The sequence below is a fragment of the Porites lutea genome, chromosome 9 (assembly GCF_958299795.1).
Source record: "Porites lutea chromosome 9, jaPorLute2.1, whole genome shotgun sequence".
Taxonomy (NCBI): domain Eukaryota; kingdom Metazoa; phylum Cnidaria; class Anthozoa; order Scleractinia; family Poritidae; genus Porites; species Porites lutea.
In genome coordinates this window covers 31,149,749-31,171,573 of record NC_133209.1, presented here as the reverse complement: position 1 = coordinate 31,171,573, position 21,825 = coordinate 31,149,749, and the positions used below count along the sequence as shown (strand labels likewise).

The 21,825-nt window shown below is 39.0% G+C and overlaps 3 protein-coding genes and 1 non-coding gene across 5 annotated transcripts; 1 reads left to right on the top strand and 3 right to left on the bottom strand.

The window, feature by feature from the left end:
- The first annotated feature begins 702 nt into the window (after positions 1-702).
- Positions 703-9,902, top strand: LOC140949176 (uncharacterized). Its single transcript, XM_073398405.1, has 2 exons — positions 703-2,909; positions 7,609-9,902. The coding sequence occupies exons 1-2, from the start codon at positions 746-748 to the stop codon at positions 9,900-9,902; spliced, it is 4,458 nt and encodes a 1,485-aa protein (XP_073254506.1). The 5' UTR covers positions 703-745.
- Positions 3,076-3,148, bottom strand: Trnat-agu (transfer RNA threonine (anticodon AGU)). Its single transcript has one exon. It is a non-coding gene; the product is annotated as a tRNA-Thr (tRNA).
- Positions 9,903-9,910: 8 nt separating the features above from the next.
- On the bottom strand, positions 9,911-15,306 carry LOC140947770 (uncharacterized). Of its 2 annotated transcripts, none has more exons than XM_073396958.1 (3): positions 15,130-15,306; positions 13,062-13,223; positions 9,911-11,285 (listed from the first exon to the last, which is right to left on the bottom strand). In XM_073396958.1, exons 1-3 carry the CDS (start codon positions 15,246-15,248, stop codon positions 10,658-10,660), a joined length of 909 nt encoding a protein of 302 aa, XP_073253059.1. In that variant the 5' UTR covers positions 15,249-15,306; the 3' UTR covers positions 9,911-10,657. The 2 variants fall into 2 exon arrangements, with proteins under 2 accessions (XP_073253059.1, XP_073253060.1); XM_073396959.1 differs by having other exon boundaries at positions 15,126-15,282.
- A 1,966-nt stretch (positions 15,307-17,272) lies between these two features.
- Positions 17,273-19,925, bottom strand: LOC140947737 (ras-related protein Rab-30-like). The gene is made up of 2 exons (XM_073396915.1): positions 19,601-19,925; positions 17,273-18,391 (listed from the first exon to the last, which is right to left on the bottom strand). The coding sequence occupies exons 1-2, from the start codon at positions 19,769-19,771 to the stop codon at positions 17,921-17,923; spliced, it is 642 nt and encodes a 213-aa protein (XP_073253016.1). The 5' UTR covers positions 19,772-19,925; the 3' UTR covers positions 17,273-17,920.
- Between the last annotated feature and the right edge of the window lie 1,900 nt (positions 19,926-21,825).

Here is a 21,825-nt window from a genome sequence, read left to right as displayed (position 1 = left end):
CAATGTATTAAATTACATCGTCAGTTCACAACTGATACAGGTAGCGATTAACTTTGAACTCAAAAGTTAATTAGTACTGATGAAGAATTTGTGACCCTGTCAGACTGCCCCCCCCCCAAAATAAACAATTATTCAGTTAAACGATGCGGATCCAAAATCCAAGAGTTTTCCATTTGATACCAAACCTTGCCGTTATCCTCACACTACCTTTCATTCAGAAAACAAAAAATCAAAAGAATGATTGGAAATTGTGTCAACCTCTGCTCCAAAATCAGAGGGTAAGTTTGGTTGGCTCCCTGAAATATAGTGTTTTCAAAATGTGTTTATTGTAACACACAAGGAATGAGATAATACTAATCCGAATTCTTTAAAGGTTCAAGCTCAGTTACAAAATGGACTTTTGGACTTAAACAGAACCACCTGTATTATGAATCCAAAGTGAAAGAATATTTCCTCTCTAATAGTATTATACAAATGTACCCGTCAGTGTACACAAGTCTTTGTTTTTGTCGAAATAATTCCACATAAGTCACACTTAACGACATTTAAAGCTTCTTTAAAACTTCCGATTTTAGACTAAGGTCGGAGGGTGGAAAGATTTAAATTTGATTGGCTGAGTAGCTGTCTGCGATGAAATGTAAATTGATTTTGTAATACTAGGAGTGCTTTATATGGTCCAAGTTTCCCGGAATCACGCTGAACAAGAATAGGGTGTGTTCTGTCGCTGTAAAAGGAAACTCGAACGATGGAGTCTTTGTTAAAGAATCTCAAAGAACATGTTACTTGTTCAATCTGTCTGGATACTTTCACCGATCCCAAGACAATAACCTGCCTGCATACATTCTGCTCTGAGTGTTTGAAAAAACATGCGCTGATCAGCCAACGGAATGGAAAGTTTCGCTGCCCCGAGTGTCAAGCTGAAGTTAATCTTCCAGAGGCAAACCGTTTTGACAAATTACCGACCAGTTTTCATCATAATAGTCTGCTCAGTGTTCTCGCCATACGACAAAGCGGAAAAGGAAATGATATCAGTTGTGGCGTTTGCAAGAAAATGAGCGCAGAGATAAGTTACTGCTTCGAATGCGCTAAATTCATGTGCAATGACTGTGTAAACGCACATCAACTGTTTAGTCATTTTACAGAAGGACACAAGGTGACGCCAGTCAAACAGTTCCAGCCTCAAGACTACAAAGCACTAATGAGGAGGCAGTCATTTTGTTCGCAGCAGTATCACGAGCGAGAAGTAACGAGGCTTTTCTGCCTTAAATGCCAAATCTGTGTTTGCCAAATATGCATTGCTACGGATCATAAGGCACATGACGTGGAACCATTAGAGAAAGCAGCCGACGGCGAGAAAGCCAACATCCTGACAAGAACCGAGGTATTGAAAACAAAAACAAAGGTTTTGGGCGATACCATTCGTGAATATGAACAAACAGTACTTGAACTGGAGACAAATCTCACTAACGCTAAACGGGAAGTTTCCAAAGCTGTCGAACAAATGATCGCCAAGATTCGAGAAGACGAGCGGCGAATTATTACCGCCCTCGAGAACATCCGCGCGTCAAGGGCAGATGAGTTAGACTCTGCAAAGGCACAAGTACAATCCTTGCTGAAGCAAATCAACCAAGCAATCGAGTTTGCTGAAAATCTGATTCAAAGAAGCTCCAGCTCAGATGTAATGCAAAGCAAGAATTATCTAGAACAACGATTTAATCATCTTGAAAACACGCCGATCCCAGAAATTCCGGTCAATTTATTCCTGAAGTTTTATCAAATAAAGAAAGAAAAGAATCTAACCCTTGGTTACATAGCAACAAGTGAACCAGTAGTAGGACTGACAAAGGATTTCCAAGCTGGTGTTGAATCAGAGTTTGAAGTTCACCCACAAATACTTGGAGGAGAATTCTTTGAAGTAAAAGTGCTTGTGGAACCCGCTGAAAAAATAGGAAGTTTGACAACTTGCGAAAATCATGATGGTGATTACACCGTGAAGTTTACACCTAAAGTTCCAGGCATTTTCAACATCATAATAAAGGTAAATGGCAAGGACTTTGCAGAAAGCCCTTATAATGTGCAAGTAAAACAACGACTAATTCAAGTTGTGGGAGAGGTAGAAATAAAAGGAGAAACTCTTGAAAAGCCAAATGGAATTGCCGTGAACAGCAAAGGACAAATCGCTGTTAGTGACTATGATAAACACTGTATCCTGATAACTGACAAAGAAGGAAACTGTGTAAGAAAAGTGGGTTGTTATGGAAACAAAGCTGGACAGCTCAATAGTCCAGCTGGCGTCACATATTTAAATGATGATAACATTCTTGTGGTGGATGAATTAAATCATCGCATTCAACAATTTAATGTTCAAACAGGGAACTCTGTAAAAAGCTTTGGAAAGAAAGGGACAAAAGATGGGGAGTTTCATAACCCTGCCAGTGTTTGTTTGGATAAAGAAGGCCGTGTTTTAGTTGCTGATCGTAAGAACAACAGAATACAAGTTTTATCAGAGGATGGTGAACCTTTGTTTCAAATTGGAGACAGTGGACCAGAAAAACTAAGCACACCCAGTTCGTGTATTTACCATGAGAACAAGTTTATTGTTTCTGACTCGGGTAATTATTGCTTGAAAGTGTTTGATAATACTGGAAAGTTTTTGTACAAGATCGGAGAAAAAGGCGAGGCTGATGGACAGTTTAGAGGGCCTTATGGACTGTGTCTTCAGAAATGTGGCAATCACCATAATCTTCTTGTTTGTAATAGAGTCAATGGCCGTGTTGATCAGTTTACAGTAGAGGGCTGTTTCACTGGAAAAACTGTTGTTAAGTTACAAGCCCCTATAAGAATAACTACAACACCGGATAAACTTATTTTAGTTACAGACTTCCGGGCCAAAAAAATTCGCATTCTAAAATAATTAAAAAGCAACAGACTGGATAATCAAACAAATAAACATCCTGAAATAAGCCCCAAAAAAGTAAAACGATAACTCGGTATGAAAGTGAAGAATGATCATCGCAGTAAATTTTCCAATTTAAGCAATAGGAAAGAAGAAGACTGAAAAAAAAAAAAAAAATAGGGCTTCAACGGGATTCGAACCCGTGACCTCCGCGTTACTGGTGCGTTGCTCTACCAACTGAGCTATGAAGCCACACTGGGAGCGAGGTCAATTTATTGAGTTCATATCTCCCGTGAGGAGTGAAATGATGTGAAGTATATATAAAATAATTCATTTTTGAACTGCTGTTGGAAAATTGGAAAATTTACTGCGATGATCACTCTTCACTTTCATCTACAACCGCAGTTCAAAAATGAATTATTTCATATATACTTCATAACTCGGTATGGTAAAAGGAATAAGTAAATAGCAGCTGAATGCTTTCAACAAGGAATTGACTTAAGGCAATTCCGACAATATATTACCAGCACTGAAGTAACAAAAATGCTTTATAAGGACAGAATTGTGTGACAAAGTCAGATGGCTTGATGGGGTTTCAAAAGTTAATACCTCCTAAGTTTGAGCAGAAATTACGTTGCCGTTAACAAAGATTGGGAAAAATTACAGTAGCCTGCGAGCAAATCACATACACAATAATCACAAGACTATGTGGCTCATATAATACACAATGTTTCGTCAAAAACCGTAACGATTGCGTGACTATGAGCATTGATTTAGTTAAAGTTTAAGAACGTTGATTGACATTGATTCTAAAAGCATTAGGTTATTGTATTTCAAACCAGTTTTTTAGTGATCGAAGAGAGAAAGAAGTTTATAGTCTGTTTATAAATCCGCTTACCTGAAGAATGTTTAAAGAATCTGCTAACCTGTAAAGTGAGACTGTTATAACGACCCGCCACAGAAATCGAATAATTATTAAAGCTTGGCTTGATATTATGCGGTTTGTGGTGGTCATTTGAGCTAACCAGTTCCAACGGAAACACACAATAATAAGGAGTTTTACTTGCTTCACCTTTGCTTACTGGTGATCTTAATATATTTTTTTTCATATCAATGGATCAGAAAGAAATATTTTTATTTTAGCTGTTTATGATTGATACGGAATAATCCTCCGGACGTGTTGCCCCTTTAACCCGTTCACATCAGAGCCGCCCGTGTGGATCCACATCCCTTGTACCGCTAACCTTCGGGGAAGCTCTCCATTTTAGTGGTAGGCGAAGCGAGCCGCCAGAGAACGCGCGAGCGACGAGGGGTGGAGAAAAGGAAGAACTCTCCTTTCTTTCTCCACCCCTCACACTCGCGTCTCCTTTAGCGTGCGGCTCTCGCGTGACTTCCCCGAAAGGAGAGCTTGATCGCAGGTTATTGTACCTCTTGTAAAGTCATCAGATTAAACGGTCATTAACAACTTTTACACCTAACCTGTGCAAGGGAAAGAAATAATAAAAACGACTCAAGTGAACGCGAAGGCCAAACCCTTTTTCAAATTTTCAGAAAGGACCCAAACTCCCACCTGTTAAAATTCGAAGCCCCTGAAAGTGAATTCTTGATTTATTACAAGATTTGTTCTTTTTACTTCGTTTAATTATAATTATTTACCACCATATTTACCGAACTAACTTCTGGTTTTCATTTTATGTTCGCCAAATAATTGAATGAAATTAATAATATAGCTTACAAACTGCTGGTTGACATTTGAGAGAAAAGAACTGGTGTTCCTAATGCACTGATTTCTAGCTCATTGTATGGACTAGGTCCTCGAGAGTCGGATAACAACGGTGAAACTCCGGCCGGTGTGCACATTCTGTGTAAACGTTTAGAAGTGCGGTTTGCGTAGCAGGGTGTTGAATGAAAACTAATAGCCTGTTCATCATTCTGGACAAACCTGTTTTCAGATTCGCTCTGGTTTATGACTGAAGACGCATCAGGTTCGTTTCTAATTGAATCTGAAGACGACGCTGGCTGCTCAACCAAGAGAAGCGGCGACGACCAGGATGAGAAAAGTGAATGATTAGAACAGGAAAACAATGATACCGAGTTCATTTCCTGCCTGCTGGGAGACCAATTTGGGGAAGAAAATAGGTCAAGCGTTCCGCTAAAGTGTTTTGAATACCAAGAATGGGATTCACCTTTCAAGAGTCTTGATGTGTCAGAACGAATTACTTTTGCACGGGACAGAGATTGCGAAAACAAATCAGGAGAAGTGTGCATCATCTCAAAGCTATCAATCAACATGTCATCTCCTGACGAATACTTGTTTCCTTGATTAGAAGCAGCTTGTCGGATCTCCGTTTTGATCTTTTGATCATATGACCATGTGTTTAGCACTTGGTGCTGCAGGGATCTCGTACAAACTACTTCCTCTTCACGTGACTCTTCGGCTGATTCTAGGCCGCAAAACACTTTCTCTTTCTTTATTAATTCGTCTCCACACTGAGTAGGCTTATCATTCTTCATAAAACTGCTTTGTAAATTAACAGAGGAATGTCTCTTTTGCTTACTTCTTATTACATGTTTTTCAGGAATAGACTTTTCAGAGGGTTCTGTGAAAAGGTGTTCGCAGTTTCTGAGCAACTCAGAACGTGATAGGTCAAACTTTAAAAGTACCTTATTTTTTGAGTTTGAATTTTGAAGTCTTACAGAATCCTCTTGCGCGCACACGCCATCACCATCAGTTAAATCCAACATCTTTTTGGAGCGTTCAGTGTTGTTTCTTTTCGCGATGTATTTAATATCGTGCTCGCTACAGGGCAATGTTCTAGACACCTCTACCTTTTGTTGAAGTTCAAACGGGTCAGCGGACCTCATAGCATCAGCAGGCGCCGACGGTGTTTTCTGCAGTATATTTCCACAATCGAGCTCCATATCAGCCAAGAAAGCGTCTAGATCTTCAGAAGAAGGAAAATCAGTAAATTCTGTGTAATCTTCTTGAACAAATCCATAAACGACATCACTGAAACTAACAGTCTGTGACGTAACTATCTCACTGGGCGTCTTCTCTTCTGACGTCATGCATGGTTTAGGTCTGGTTGAATTTGTGATTGGCTGAGATTGTTCTTTCGTTTTATTTATAGCATCCAGTTCCAAATCAGCTAAAAATGCACTAAGATCCTCTGAAGAAGGGAAGTCATCGTACTCTGTCCATTCACAAGAGGCTTGCTCTTCTTTGCAGATGTCAAGTTTCCCGGAATTCAGTCCCGTTGTTTGAGAAGTTAGCTGTGTAAAGCGAGGCGAATTTGAGTTATCGCTTCTGATGTCGTCTTCCTGAGATGAAACTTGATCACTTTGATCTAAAATTGAAAAAAAAGAAAAACACCTTTGACCAAATTATGCTGCAATCAAACTAGATAAATCAATATCAGAACACGGGAATTTTATCGACGCCCAAGTGACTCTAATAAAGGTTGAGTTTGATTAGAAACCGAATCTGAGTAAAAATCAAATTGGGAGTGGCAAGCTGACAAGGGATACATAAGAAAGGGCTTAAAAAACCAAACGGAAACTCCTCCAGTAACGTGAATGGCTAAAATGTTAACTTGCTGTCAAATATAATGTTTTTTATTGTTCTTAGCGGCTCTTTTATCGCAAAAATGCTGCACAGTACACTCATAACAGAAACCTGTCTAACGACTTTTACAGTAGAGTGTTGAAATAGCGCAAAATGTTTGTAAGCTCTAATGGCAATGTCTTTTCTCCCTAAAATACTGTACAGAAGTCATTTGTTTACTCGTTTTCAAAGAAGCAGTCGATAGTACATTGTGTCATTTTTCCTTTATTGTTAAACGTCGCTTTATCCTTTATGTTATGCGAGTCAGGATTTTTGACGAAGTACTCAAGTGTCCGCTATAGAGAGAGAAGAAGCAAGTGAAATGTCGCGCTTGGGGGCAGGAAAGAGTCCGCATTTCCGTAATAGCGAGAGTCCGTAGTAGCGGGAGTTTGTTTCAGTCATTTCTTTATGCGTTTTGGCGGGAGGGGGCTGACTCTTTTCCGCATTAGTGGGGTGTCCGTAATAGCGAGGTGTCCGCAAGGCGAGAGTCGACTGTGTTTAACTCTGCAATGTGTTTCTTAACCCAGTCTAGAGTTTCATGGGTAACAGCAGAATGGAGGGAAGCTTATAAAAACGACTACTTTGATCAAATACCGTTAACACTGCATTTACAGTTTAGGCTAGCAGATGTTTTAAATAAAACTTAATTGGCGCTACTCGTTTGCAAGTGAGAATAACAGACACCCCTGTGTCAGTCATTATCACTGACTGTAAGAGCGGAGGACAATTGCATATTTGCTTAACCAAGGTTTATAAGTCTGTTAATAAATAGATCCTTACATGGTTTTTTTCAACTATTAACATGGACAAGTTAGCGGGAAAATCCGTCGACACTACTGGAAAGAGCGCCTTACAATTAGTAAAACTGCCAAGTTTAAAAGAGAGTTGTTGAAAACTCAGAAAACTAACGAAGAAATAGCACCTCAAAGTCGCGAAATTTACAGACGTCATTTGATACTTGTAAGAACTTCCCTTATTATTCTAAGGTCAGAGGGTAGAACGATTCAAATCTGGTTGGCTTCTTGCAGTGCAATGTAAACTTGTTTTCGTAATTCTAGTAGTACTGTATATGGTCCAAGTTTTCCGGAATCTGACTGACCAATAATAGGGTGTGTTCCGCTCCCTGTGAACGACGCTTCAACGATGGAGTCTCTGCTAAAAAATCTCAAAGAACACGTTACTTGTTCAATCTGTCTGGATACTTTCACCGATCCCAAGACAATAACCTGCCTCCACACATTCTGCTGTGAGTGTTTGAAGAAACACGCATTGATCAGCCAAAGGAATGAAAAGTTTCGTTGCCCCGAGTGTCAAGCTGAAGTTGATCTTCCAGAAGCAAACCGTTTTGACAAATTACCGACCAGTTTTCATCATAATAGTCTACTCAGTGTTCTCGCCATACGACAAAGCGGAAAAGGAAATAATATCAGTTGTGGCGTTTGCAACAAAAAGAGCGCAGAGATAAGTTACTGCTTCGAATGCGCTAAATTCATGTGTAGTGACTGTGTAAACGCACATCAACTGTTTACAAACCTCACAGAAGGACACAAGGTGACGCTAGTCAAAGAGGTCCAAGCTGAAGACTACGAAGCCCTGATGAAGAGGCAGTCATTTTGCTCCCAGCAGTATCACGAGCGAGAAATAACGAGGTTTTTCTGCCTTAAATGCCAAATCTGTGTTTGCCAAATATGCATTGCTACGGATCACAAGATACATGACGTCGAACCATTGGAAAAAGCAGCGGACGGCGAGAAAGCCAACATCCTGACAAGAACCGAGGTATTTGAAGCAAGAACAAAGGTTTTCAGCGATGCGATTCGTGAATATGAACAAACAGCACTTGAACTGGAAACTATTATGACTAACACTAAACTTAAAAGTTTCCCAAGCAGCTGCAAAAATGATCGCCAGGATTCAAGAAAACGAACGGCAAATCATTGCCACCCTCGAGAACAACGCGTGTCAAGGGCGGATAATTTAAACTCTGCAAAGACGCAAGTGCAATCCTTGCTGAAGCAAATTAACCAAGCAATCGAGTTTGCTAAAAATCTGATTCAAAGAAGCTCCAGCTCAGATGAAATGCAAAGCAAGAATTACCTAGAAAAACGGTTTGAACATCTTGAAAACACGCCGATCCCGGAAATTCCGGTCAATTTATTCCTGAAGTTTTATCAAACAAAAGAAGAAAAGAATCTAACCCTTGGTTACATAGCAACAAGTGAACCAGTAGTGGGACTAACAAAAGATTTCCAAGCTGGTGTTGAATCCGAATTTGAATTCCACCCACAAATAATTGGAGAAGAAGTGTATGAAGTGAAAGTGCTTGTGGAACCCGCTGAAAAAAGAGGAAGTTTGACAAGTTGTGAAAATCAGGGTGGAGATTACAGCGTGAAGTTTACACCTAAAGTTCCAGGCATTTTCAACATCATAATAAAGGTAAATGGCAAGGACTTTGCAGAAAGCCCTTATAATGTGCAAGTAAAACAACGACTAATTCAAGTTGTGGGAGAGGTAGAAATAAAAGGAGAAACTCTTGAAAAGCCAAATGGAATTGCCGTAAACAGCAAAGGAAAAATCGCTGTTGTTGATCATGAAAAACATTTTATCTTGATAACTGATATGAAAGGAAACTGTGCAAGAAAAGTGGGTTGCCATGGAAACAGTGATGGACAGCTCAACCGTCCAACTGACGTCACATATTTAAATGATGATAACATTCTTGTTGCGGATCAATTAAATCATCGCATTCAGCAATTTAATGTTCAAACAGGGAAGTATGTAAAAAGCTTTGGGAAGAAAGGGACAGGAGACGGTGAGTTTGAGAACCCTGTCAGTGTTTGTGTGGATGAAGAAGGCCGTGTTATAGTCGCTGATTTTTATAACAACAGAATACAAGTTTTATCACAGGATGGTGAGCCTTTGTTTAAATTTGGAGACAGTGGACCAGAAATACTAAACAATCCCACTGCATGTATTTACCATGAGAACAAGTTCATTATTTCGGACTGGGGTAGTGACTGCTTGAAAGTCTTTGATAATACTGGAAAGTTTTTGTACAAGATAGGAGGACAAGGCGAGGGTGATGGACAGTTGAATGGTCCATGGGCACTGTGTGTCCAAAAATGTCGCGATCACCATAATCTTCTTGTATGCAATGCTGGCAATGGCCCTGTTCAGTTTACCGTGGAGGGTTGCTTCACTGGAAAAACTGTTTACAAGCTACAAGACGCCATAGGAATAACTACAACACCCGGTGGACGTATTTTAGTTACAGACTGTAAGACCAAAAAAATTCACATACTAAAAAGTAATATTGTAGCACCAGACTGGAAAACCAAACAAAATATTCATCCTGAAATATGTACCACCAAAAAAGAGAACGCGGAAGGGTTATGCATGTAGTAACATGTAAATAGCAGCTGGAGACATTCAGAAAGCTGTATATTAAAGTGTTAAGGGTGATTCTGACAATCTATTGAGTGTTCTGCCTAGGTACTTATGGCTAGGCGGACCACCTGGCTTAATTCACTGGAAAATTGTTGCCTCCTTGCTTGAAAACCAAAGATTTAACCGAATGGAAGCTTAGGTTGACATTTCGAGCTAAGTATTTTAAAGACAAAATCACTCGTTGGGTCAATGGAGGGAATGAACCATTGTCTGGTGTCTTTAATGTGTATTTTCTTGCAAAATATTTGTTATAAACTGAAAGTGGCTTATCATTGGATGAATATGTTTAACCTATGATGCATTCATTTTGATGACTGACCGGCCTTTAAGGAGTTCGAACATGGAGTACTAAAGGAAATTCCCTCACTCCCAGTCAACCCAAGATGGGCGGAACAGAGACGAAAAGCTTGTGAAAGCAAATTGAGTTCTTTTTTCACAACTTAAACCAAGTTCCCAAGTCGATAAATTTTTACTTTCAGGCTATAGGAGGATTCGTTCAAACACCGTTAAAAATCACAGTCAGAATACCCCCTGGCCTTCCCAAAATCCTAGGGAGAACACTGCTATTTGCAATGTAAATGCACAAATGCTTCATATTGGAGAGAACTCCATTTTTTCTGCAGTTATTGACTTTAATAATAATACATTTGTTCAGACTGCAAAGTTTATACTAATTTTTAATTTCTGAGGCAAAACATTAGTTCCAAGAACTAACCTTTAAGACCTAGAAAGTAATGATCCAACTTCCTTGATCCTGGTGACCTACTTGTTGTGGAATTGCTGCCAGAGAAAGGCTGTGAGATTCCACTTAGGACAAGAGGAGTGATCATAGCACAGAACTCTTGTGGAGTACAGTAAATGGGAGATGCACGACCATTTTCTTGAAGAGATGTGTTACTTTTACCAAAACTTGCTTTGCAGCTCTCTTCAGTCTGAGAGCAATCAACAAGTGCTAAGTACTGACTCTGAGGCCTCCTCAGAAGAAATGACTGAGGAGTGTTTCTTTGTCTTGAACATACTTCCAGCAAATTTTCATTTAATATCTGCAGCACTGTGGGAGCTTGATGATCAGCAGAGTAGCAGGGGAATATTTGACAGGCTAGAAGACTGGGTAATCCCCCAGAGAGACATGTTTTGTTCTCTGAGCCACCAATTTTTGGAACAATGTTATTGAGATGAAAAGGAGAGTTGTGAGCAATTTGTGATGCTGTTCTTGTAGACGAACAGACTCTGAAGCCAAAGTGGAGTAAAGATCCCACAAAACACTGCTCTACTGCTTGGACAACAAGATGATTCCCTGGAATGGGAAGTGGATGAAATTGCAGATCATTCACAAACCTGAAAAAAAAAGAAAAAAAGAATGCATTTTAATTAAACAATATTATTGTAAAGCTTATCACACAAATCCAAGTAACTATTCTCATTTCCCACTCAAAGTTTTAATAATGTTTCTACCGGACAAATATATGAGGGTGGAATACTAGTACAGAAAAAGTATCAAAGTTAACAATTTTTGATATTCTCTCATGCAGGATCAATGAGGGCCCCATGGCAGGAATGCTTAGAGCTGGCTACTGTCTAATAACTTGCTAATTTCACTGGCTAAAAAAAAGCCTACCACCAGCTCAGATTGCTCTGGAAATTGAAGACATGGGGTAATTTAAGAAGCAGCTGAGTCAAAAATGCCTGCTCGAGTGACTACTAAAACAGCGTGTTCAGCTTTCCCACAGCTACATCCCTGCCATGGACCCCTTCCTTTATAGCCCCTTCATGAACTTGTGGAGGGGCCTTTTCCAATAAAGAGAGCCTATAGTATCTGGACATTTTCACACCATTTGGTCGGAAATTAATTTTTTCCTCAGTATTTGCTGTTAATCCTCATTATTTTTATTGACATTGTGCTGATTTTTAACATCGCTGCCAATTGACTTCTCAGTATTAAGTTGAACAGGATATTTGCCTGTCAACTAAGATAGTAATTTCTTCTTGGTTCATACTTATAACTCATTGAAATAAGAGATGGTTTATGGTCACATTAACTGTTTAAACAATGACTTTTAGTTACATCCAAGGACTGCTTGTTTTTTTTTAATTGTGGGATTGTTTTATTTTATTGCATGATCAACATATTTTTTGCTTTTTATTGTTATTTCCTTTATGTCAGAAGCACACTTTACAATAGTTTTTTGCTAAAACATATTTACTTAGTTGTGAGGAGTCTATCACACAGTAAGGAGCTAGCAGAGAACTTTCAGAGTAATTACAACTGCAGGAGATTTGGAGTTCTTTTAACCCCTGGAGTCAAGATCAGACGTAAGTCACACTCATAAATTTTGGAGTTTGTTTTTCCTTCTTTTTTCTTGCACGGAGCACATTATTCTAGTTTTCATTTCCTCTGGAAAAATCACGTTTCTTTCTAGTTTTCACCTGAAGGGCTGTTAATAGTCAGACTAGCCTGATTTTAATGAATAGATTGAATCTTGCTGACCGCCCAGGACTTCACTGTGGTTGACCTGGTGAACTCCAGTGCCTAACACCTGATGTGCCTATGACACTGTGAATTTGACATTTATTCTTGTATTGTTTAGTTAATGGCATGTTAATGTTGTTTTCAAAACATGTAAATAGTAAATTTGACATTAATAATAATAGTTACTTGAATGGCTGATTTTTCAATGGTCATTTTGAAAATCTGAAAAAACATGACCACACTTCATCCCTGGATTCTCACTGACATTATTTACTGTGATTTAAAATTAAAATTCTTTATTTCAGTTTATATGCATTTCCATGCCTTACTTGCCACACTTCAATTAAGTGAATTCAAAAGTGAGGCACATGACATAGCTATGAAATTTCTGCTAGCTCAGTTTTCTTTAGTGGTATAAATGTGTACATAGAAATTTTTTTCCATTCAAATGTCTGATTTTTTTTTTCAATCTTACTGAATACTGAGAAGAGGTAAGTAGCCTAAAATCCACTGCTCATCCATAGAGGAATGCTTGCTTGAAATTGTTAATAGCTTAGCTCCTAGGAAACTTTACTCCCTTCATCTAGTACCCTGCTTTGTTTAAGTGTCATTGATATTATATTAAATGAATTAAAGAATCAAACCTAGCAAAGCTTGTGGCAGATAATCCAAAACACTTATCCAGACAGCTGCCAAACACTGTAATCTGTGCCAACTGTGTCCTGTCTGATGCCAACACACTGATCCTGTAACGATATTCAACTTTTTCTGCACTGTATTCTTCTTGGCATTCTTCACAGTACAAGCTATATACATGTATAAAAATATCACACCAGACATTTGTTAAATACAATATTCGATTTATAGGTGCCCTGGGAGCTAATTAAATTTTTGGGCCTTGAGAGTGGGTGCTTATTTGAGGCCTTGTTCCAGGCTGGGTGCTTATTAAATAATTTTTTCATTATTTTCAGCAAGTAGAAAGTTGATTTTCCAACAAAACATAATGACAAAATGTGTGCCAGAGCAGAATTATCACCGTTTATTGAGAGTTTCTTGTAAAAAATTCTCTTAGTAGTACCTGGTGAATTCTTATCTAATTGTCAGTAAAGCCATAGGCAAACTCTATGGTGTTGCCTTATAGATGTTTTACTGCATAACATCTTCATACGGGTCAGTCCATGAGAAGCAGAAAGGGCAGTAAAAAAATAACAACCAAAGCTCTTTCTGTCCACTTCAGTTTTTTTGGGGGGGGGGGGGGAAAGGTGGTGGGTGGGGGTGGGCCTATATTCGAGGATGGGCACTTATTAACTTTCCTCACTACAGGACGGGCGCTTATTCAAGATGGGCACTAATTCAAGCTTGGGTGCTTTATTGAATAAATACAAGGTTTAAAAACAGGGTTAAAATTTCCAGCTGCCCACCATTAACAAGCACAGCCTGGGACCAGGCTCCTTACTTGAAAAAAGGACTGATAATAAGGCAAGCGCAAAGAAAGTAGCAAACCAAGCAAGGACTTTTTTGTACACAGTTCATGTATCCCCTTCTAAAATGTAAACTCCAAAATAGCTATATCTTACACAAACAGTGGACCCCCTGCTTCTGACTCCTCTCACACACCACCATTCCACTATCAGTTTATCAGAAATACTGAGGTGGAATCTGTTCCAGACCTTTTCTCAGTGTTGTGTGAACCGTTTAATGGGCATAAGAATTTTACACATTTAAGAAATGCTGTTCCATGATATTGAGTTCAAAAGGGTTTTCGAAATGGCTGCCATAACTGCCCTATTCTTTACCCTGCGAGCAGAGGCTACATTTTCGCTGTGTGGGCTGGGGTGCAAAAAGTAGCCTCTGCCAACAACCGTTCAAATCTGTCCAGAAATCTGGACAAATAAATTAAAAAAACAGGGTTTTTGCCTGTTCTTGACTGGTTTAGAGCATTGCGTGAGTCTTGCGTAGCAAATCATTGTTGCCCCAATTTTTTATTCCCGTAAAACTTGTGCCATTTGATGACAGACCTGACGATTAATTTTGCTTGCGAATCTCGTGACGAATTTCGTGCATGCACAATAGGGAATTAAACGGTTGTCGGCAGAGGCTACTTTTCGCACGACAGCTCACTCAGCGAAAATGTAGCCCCTGCTCACAGGGTATCATCCATTCTATGAAAACACAGTTTAAAAATATCTCTTGTGGACATTTTTAATTTGTTTTTCCAGTGTTTGAGTGTTGTGTTTGAGAATTTAAATTAGTGAGTTTAAATCAAAGCTCTCCATGGAGATAAAAAAACAAAAATAAAAATACTGATCTCCACCTTTGAGCAATCGTAGAGAAATTTACCCCCCATTTTCAACTACTTTATAGATTATTATACCTTCCCATATCCCTCAAGGCATGCACCTGCTTAGCTATAATTAACAGAAAGCCAATAACTAAAAAAATCAACTATAGTGTTAAAAAAGACAAAGACAAAAGCGGCATGAGTTAAATAGTCGTTTTTGTCACATGACAAAAACGACTATAAAGCTTAAGCTTACATTAATTTTTGTACAAAATAACTTATGTTCTAAATCTTATTGAGGTTACTTGCCAAACTGATAAGATTGCAGAGCCTGTAGCCCTACAAATAACCAGCAGCAACAAAGAAACTTTACATTGAGACTCCCAGTGTAATGCTGCTGCATTTGGAAACAATCAAACAGACGTACTCACATAGTCGCTTCAGCATCTCGAAAATAGACTTTCTTGTGGCATCGCGCACAACAAGGATAGAAAAACTTGTCCCTTATTGACACAACTGTGGCTAAAACTAACACAGTTCGTGTTGTCATCAATGATACAACCCCTCACAACACCTTTTCGAAAAAACATTCAAGAAAACCAGTACAAAATAATGAGCGTCGCATTCCAGCAGACTGAGAATCCAAAATGGCGCTCGTTTTATTACTAGCCAATCACGTCTCAGTTGGGCCCAGTCTAGTTGGCGCGGTATCAGATCAGCCTGAAGTGGATTAGCCTGCAGATGTGTATTTGTCGTTCTTTGAGCCTGAAAACGGGAATAAGCGAGAAAAGACACTACTGTGGAATCCAACCCAAATATAAATATCTCTGATAAGTATGTTCACCGACTGTTGTGTTGTATGTTCTCGAGCGAAACAGCGTCTCGCGACTTTCCGGTTTGTACAAAAGGTCCCGAGTTCGAAGAACTCGGGTTTGTTCAAGCTAAATGTACCCTCAGGTAGCGCAAGCGCAATACGAGAGTTTGTGGGGTGAGTTCATGTCTTCATGTATTTGGTGTACGTTTTTTAATATTTCCCATATAAACTCTATTTTATGCTTGCCATGACTTAGCTGTGTATGTACACTGACGTGGAAGTATAAGATCCCTTAGTTCTTTGCACAGAAAAAGTTAAGAGCTGTGATCAAGGGAGGTACTTATGAATTTTTAGTTGTGTGACACGGGAATGGTGGCGGGAGGGGGGGGCGGGGATGGAACTGTTGCAGCTGGCACCCCGTTACCAGACAACATATTGGTCGAGTGTCAGTCAAGAGTCAGTTAGGAGTCAGTTGATTTATTGTTCATGCAGTGTTTTATAATATTGGTTAGTTAAGTATCGGTCAAATGTTCATCTGACAGATCAAACAACAGCCTGTCACAATAGCATATTTGGTAGTCAGTGTTGGCACTGTATCGGTGAACCATCAGTCAAGTATAATGGTAAGGTATCGTTGGTGTATTGGTCGACAATCGGCATCGCTTGTACAACTACGTCCCCTCGCCTTTCTAACTAACTCGTGGTGGACACTATTGCTTGTTATACATCAGCTGCAGCTGATTCCATAGATCAGTCACTAAATCACAGACTATTTTCATGTATTGGCAGACATCTTGGTTGTCTGTCAGTCAACATATTGGTCGCTATATTGATTGAGTGTCAGTTAAGAGTTAGCCTGAGTATCAGGCCCTCCTAAGGGGATAGGGGAGAGCTTTTTCGCTTCCATCTTTCCCCTTTTCCCCAGAAACGCCTGATACTCAGGCTAGTTAAGAGTCTGTCGAGAATTGGTCAATATTACAGACCAAAATGTCAAACGATAGTCGACCGGGGCCGGGTATCGGCCGTTATGTCGACCAAGTGTTGGTGATATATTGGTGAACTGTCAGTAATTGATAGGCAAAGTAATGATCTAAGGTTGACTGACCGAAAGACTGTAGTGGCTGACTCAGCAAGACTCAGCCAAGAATTGTCCGACACTCTACCACCACTGACCAAAAAAGCAACTGATATCAGTTGATACATCTGTCGACACCAACAAAAGAACATGTGATTCCACATCCCTACCCAATCCCAGACTAGTTATTAACCAGAATTACAGGGTGCCACTCGGGCAAGCTGTACCTAGCATGTACTAGCCTGAAAGTCATTTCAACTAGCCTGGGGAAAAAAGTGATGAGCAGGATTGATTGCAGCTCTTCTGTAATTTGAATTCTCCCAAAAACTCACTTGCCAATTGGGCAAGTTATAAACAGAATTCACTAGCCCCAGGCTATCGGACACCACTTTCTTTGCCACTGCAATTAGCTTGTTTCTTCCAACCATAATAAAAAATTATTACTATGACAAACAATATCCCATAAATGAGACTCTAAATCCCTAGACCAAAAAAATCCTCTATTTATCTGTACCCTCTCCCAGACTACCATGCTTGAAAATAATACATGTAACTCTCAGAGCATTTTATAGTCCATTTATAGCAGTCAACCCTGCCTCTACCCCAGGCCTGTTATTCAAAGAATACTCGAGCAGTGAGGATTAACCAGATGTTAACGTTATTCAGAGAAATTGCACAACATACATCCTGCGACTATTATTTTATTTTATTAATAAATTATTCTGACTGGTAATTTTTATAGTATTGGGGTATTTCCGCTGCTACAAATGAGATGAGATATATAAAATTCATATATAAATAGCAAACTATTTAGGATAAATAAGTAATTATTATTTATATATTTCATTATTATTACTTATCTCTTGAAAACTTTCATGGCCTTGATCAGCTAACCATAATACTAAAGCTCATTATATTTTTAGTAATTCTCATACATACTCACCACTTTAATATTCCCCTAGATGAAGTTAACAGGTGTTGATTAAAAAGTGTGACTGATCTATTACTTTTTAATCTTAGTGAACAAAATGTTTTTGCATAACCATTCATTTTTTTCTTATCTTCAACATTCCACATCTGCATGTGTATAATAACAACTTACAGGTAGCCACACATACCCCTGCTTTTGCATACTCTTTAATTTTTCCTATCATAATTAGGACTTTACAAAAAGAAATTTGCCAATTTCCATCTTTTGTGATTTTTTTGGGCACTATAATTTGGGGTAAAATTTGGTTAGGCAAAACTAAAACTAATAATTTGGTAATTATTTCAACAAAAGAAAACCTGTATGGTCATGTCTGAATGGAGATATTTCTTACTGAATTAATCTCTATACTCTACAACAAGACAGAGGTCCTCGTGCACAAACTGTATGTCCTCCAAGAGTGACTGATCCTGAAGAACTGCTTTCACCAGCAGCTGAAGAATCTGTTGTTTCAGTTCCCTCTTCACCTTTAATTCTTCTCTTAAGCTGTGTTGCAAGACCCATAAACAAGTTCTCTACATTGTCTGCTTCTTTTGCAGATGTTTCCATAGCAACACAATGTTCTTTCTCGGCAACTGTTTCAGCACTCCTAAAATCAACTTGTCTCTGATGAACAAGGTCACATTTGTTTCCAACAATGTACATGAGCACTTTTTTGCTGGTGAATCGGTGAACATCCTCAAGCCATTGATTTAAGTTTTCAAATGACTTCCTGCTGGTAATGTCGTAAGTGATTATAACACCGTCAGCATTATGATAATAACTGTGTGTAACTGAACGGAAACGTTCTTGGCCGGCTGTATCCCACACTTGCAGCTACAGAAAAAAAAAACCCTTAGTACATGATGTATAAAATTATTATAATGTAGTATAAAACCTGGAATAACACAAAACTTGTGTATAAAATTATTATAATGTAGTATAAAACCTGGAATAACACAAAACTTGTGACTGTTTCATACTCTTGGCTTTTGAATAAAGTTTTGGCTTTTGCGTGCTTCTTATCTTTTATGGTTATTATTTTTGTATATTTTCAGTAATGACTTGTAATATTTAAATTTCCTTTAAAGTAACCCCAAACAATCCACAAATTTATTTTTATTGTTTTAACGTGATAAAAAGATAAATTACTTTTACAAAAAGTACATAAAATAAATTGGATTTATACTCAATGCTTAGTTTCTAATTATTTGAATTCAGTAAATGACTCTTTCCCCATTGGGAAAAAGTAATTATAAATAATGAAATTGAAATTAAACATAACACAGAAACCTTTGAAAAGTAGACATATGGAAAAATAATAAACGAACATAATTTAACAATTACAGAACGGCAGTTTTCAGATAGCCCCAACTGAGATAGAGCGAAAACGAACTCACGCACTGCACGAAATCAAGAGGAACGTCTGCTCTTGTGCTCAGCCTAATTATGGTTTTGCTCCAAGCATTTCAATTTAAAATATTGGCAGACTAGAATCAGAAGAATATATTGACGTTTTTATGGATACTAGCCAGAAAACGGGTATCAAATAAGTTAAGAAATGATCTCACGGTTTTAAGATGACGTGAAAAGTACAATTCCGGATTTTAAAATCTGCCTGTAAAACTACCCCATCACACGTTGACTATAATTCACCAAAAAATAGAATGATAAAATCAGTAGCTATTGCTTACGTTTTAACCAGCAGGTTTGGAGAGTTATACATTTAAAGTTAATAATCGCTGGTTTTGGTATGCAATTCATAATATTGTGGCGTCGTAAATTACAAAACAAACTTTAAAAAATCACGGAAGCTAGCCAAGTAAAAAAAAATAATTTTCAACAGCAAAGATTTCTTTTAAAATGCCAAAAATACTAAGCAGTTATAAAAATAATATCACAAAAAAGAAAAATTTGAAGATGGAAAAAAATCATGCGCCATTTTTTAATCCGCAAGCCGAAAATAGCATCTTCCAGCTGAGTGCAAGCGCAAGCAAGGTGAATGGTTTGCAGTGTAAATCTTCCGGATGGCAACCCAGTTTATACCTTAACTTTTTCGCCGTCTACTTCCACTGTTCTGATTGTGAAATCCACACCGATCGTCGGCCCTTGGGTTGGGGTAAAGAATCCTTTCGTAAATCTTTTTACCAGGCATGTTTTTCCGACGTTTGCATCGCCAATCAGTATAATTTTAAACAGGTAACTGTAGTCCTCCATCAGAGCTGTCTTTGAGCTTGAAAATATTTGCACTGTCCAGGTTATTTGCCTTTTTCTTGCAACGCAATGCTCTTAAGAAATTACTCTGCGATGGCCAGGGGAAACCCGCTCTCTTTAAACTGAAATTTTCTCAGATTAGATTGTTACATGTTTCACAATCACGCGCGAAGGAACTAGAACCATTGTTTTCAATTGTTTGGATTGGTCAAGCCTCTAATGACGTCATGCAAAAACAACATCGCGCGTGCTTCCGGTGAGCACGATTCTTACTTTTTGGCAAATTTGATTTCCGGTTTCGCTGAAGGACTGGTAAGCTATATTCGGAAGTTTGTACGTATTTATAAGCACGTTGCGAGTTCCAACACCCTTAAGTACCACACTTCATTCAAATTTGCCTGTAATATTTGTATAGCCTACATGAACATGCCAGAAAACTGTCAACCGATGGCACAAAATAAAAATATTCCCTGATAAATATGGTCATCAGATTTACATATAATTAACACTTTTAGTTTCCCTTCCCTACTGCAATTTTTTAAAATTGAATGTACCGATTGTCCATCACTGAGAATCCCAAAAATACTGCACTTTCATACCACAATTATTTTCCAAAATAGATCTCAACCCGGTAAAAGTATTTTACATCTTGAACGCATTACAGGAAGTGCGTTTAATCGGGAAAGTAAAAGTACCCGAAGGGAGACAGCGTCCGAATAACTGAAAGATGAGGTCATCGTGAAGGCAACAGGAAAAGGAAATGAGACTGGGAAGTTTGAGGCGGGGAAGACAGTGAGTTGTGGGTAAATAGTAAGGTAAATACAGTGAACTGAACTGATTTGCTCTTGGGTTGTTTCTTCGTCTGTATCCGTGTTTGAAACTTTTATCCTCAACATGAGTTTTAGTGCACTATAGTTTTTACATGCAGTGCTATGCGGTCTGTATATAAAAAGATATTTTTAATTTAGTTCTGACTTTTATTCTTGGGAGGAGCACGGAATCAAATACTCGTTTTCTTTTCTTTTTTTTTTAGCCACCGCCCCCACAAAGTTTTGTACGGTGGATAGTGCCCCGAGCTCGAAGTGCAAGTCTCTTACAGCCCCTTTGATAGACGGGGTCAGGACGAGGTACCTTTTTCATTAACCGTTCACAGGAAATGAAAGGGTTTTAGTTAAAAACTGCATGAGAGTACTGTTTTGAGTTTCTTTTTCCTGAGTACTTAATATACTGAATTCGCACGCTTGTATCTTCGAGGGTGCTGCAGGAGTATGACCGAAAGTCTGAATGCTCCAATAACCACAGGGGGAGGGGATAAGGGGATTACTTTCGATTTTCAGTGACGGGGATGATAGAAGGATTTTGGGGGTTTTACAGTTTCCAGAAGGGGATTTTTTTGGTAGGAAAATTTGGCAAGTATTTTTTGTGTGTGGCTTCAGTTAGGCAGAGATTTTAGGGACAAATCCCGTATGTATTACGCTAGTAAAATAAGATCAAGACTTGGTTTGAGATTACTAGAATACTCTATCTACTGGAAGTGTATCTGGTGTCCCGGGGTTGGTATCCAACAAGGCGTTTCCCTTATGGAGGTAGCCTGCGTAGCATGGCGGTTTTAGTTGGGCGCGCTAAGCAATAAAGGCGGGCGAGGGCAGAGAAACCGCGAGGAGATTGGGGCGGAAGCAACTTTTATTTTTCTCGCGACTTCGCCGCTCGTTCTCGCGCGCTTCGCGCGCGAATTTCGCGGCTACGCCGCTCCTGCGCCCGGCTCGACAAAACCGCCATGCTACGCAGGCTATTATGGAGGTTAATTTTTTCCCAAGTTTGTTTGTTTGTTTTTTTTGGGGGGGGGGGAGAGGGTGGAGGGGGTGGAAGCCCTGGGGATGATTTTTGGAGGGGAGGGGGAGGGTGATTTCTGCTTCCATTCCACCACTCTGTTTGCTCAAAGTCCGCAGTACCCCTCGGGCTGACAAGGGGGATGTCGTGTACACTGACGCGTTATTTGGCTTAAATATACTTATCAAAATAGTTACCACAACTAGTGTTCTCCCTGCCATTCATTA

Excerpts from the sequence above, each read along its gene's own strand:
- LOC140947770 (XM_073396958.1), bottom strand. The coding sequence starts at position 15,248 with ATGACAACACGAACTGTGTTAGTTTTAGCCACAGTTGTGTCAATAAGG. Across the intron at positions 13,224-15,129 it reads CGAGATGCTGAAGCGACTAT|CTTGTACTGTGAAGAATGCC; the intron begins GTGAGTACGTCT and ends ACATGTATATAG. Across the intron at positions 11,286-13,061 it reads TCTGCCACAAGCTTTGCTAG|GTTTGTGAATGATCTGCAAT; the intron begins GTTTGATTCTTT and ends TTTTTTTTTCAG.
- LOC140949176 (XM_073398405.1), top strand. The coding sequence starts at position 746 with ATGGAGTCTTTGTTAAAGAATCTCAAAGAACATGTTACTTGTTCAATC. Across the intron at positions 2,910-7,608 it reads CAAAAAAATTCGCATTCTAA|GGTGTGTTCCGCTCCCTGTG; the intron begins AATAATTAAAAA and ends GACCAATAATAG.
- LOC140947737 (XM_073396915.1), bottom strand. The coding sequence starts at position 19,771 with ATGGAGGACTACAGTTACCTGTTTAAAATTATACTGATTGGCGATGCA. Across the intron at positions 18,392-19,600 it reads TAGACGGCGAAAAAGTTAAG|CTGCAAGTGTGGGATACAGC; the intron begins GTATAAACTGGG and ends TTTTTTCTGTAG.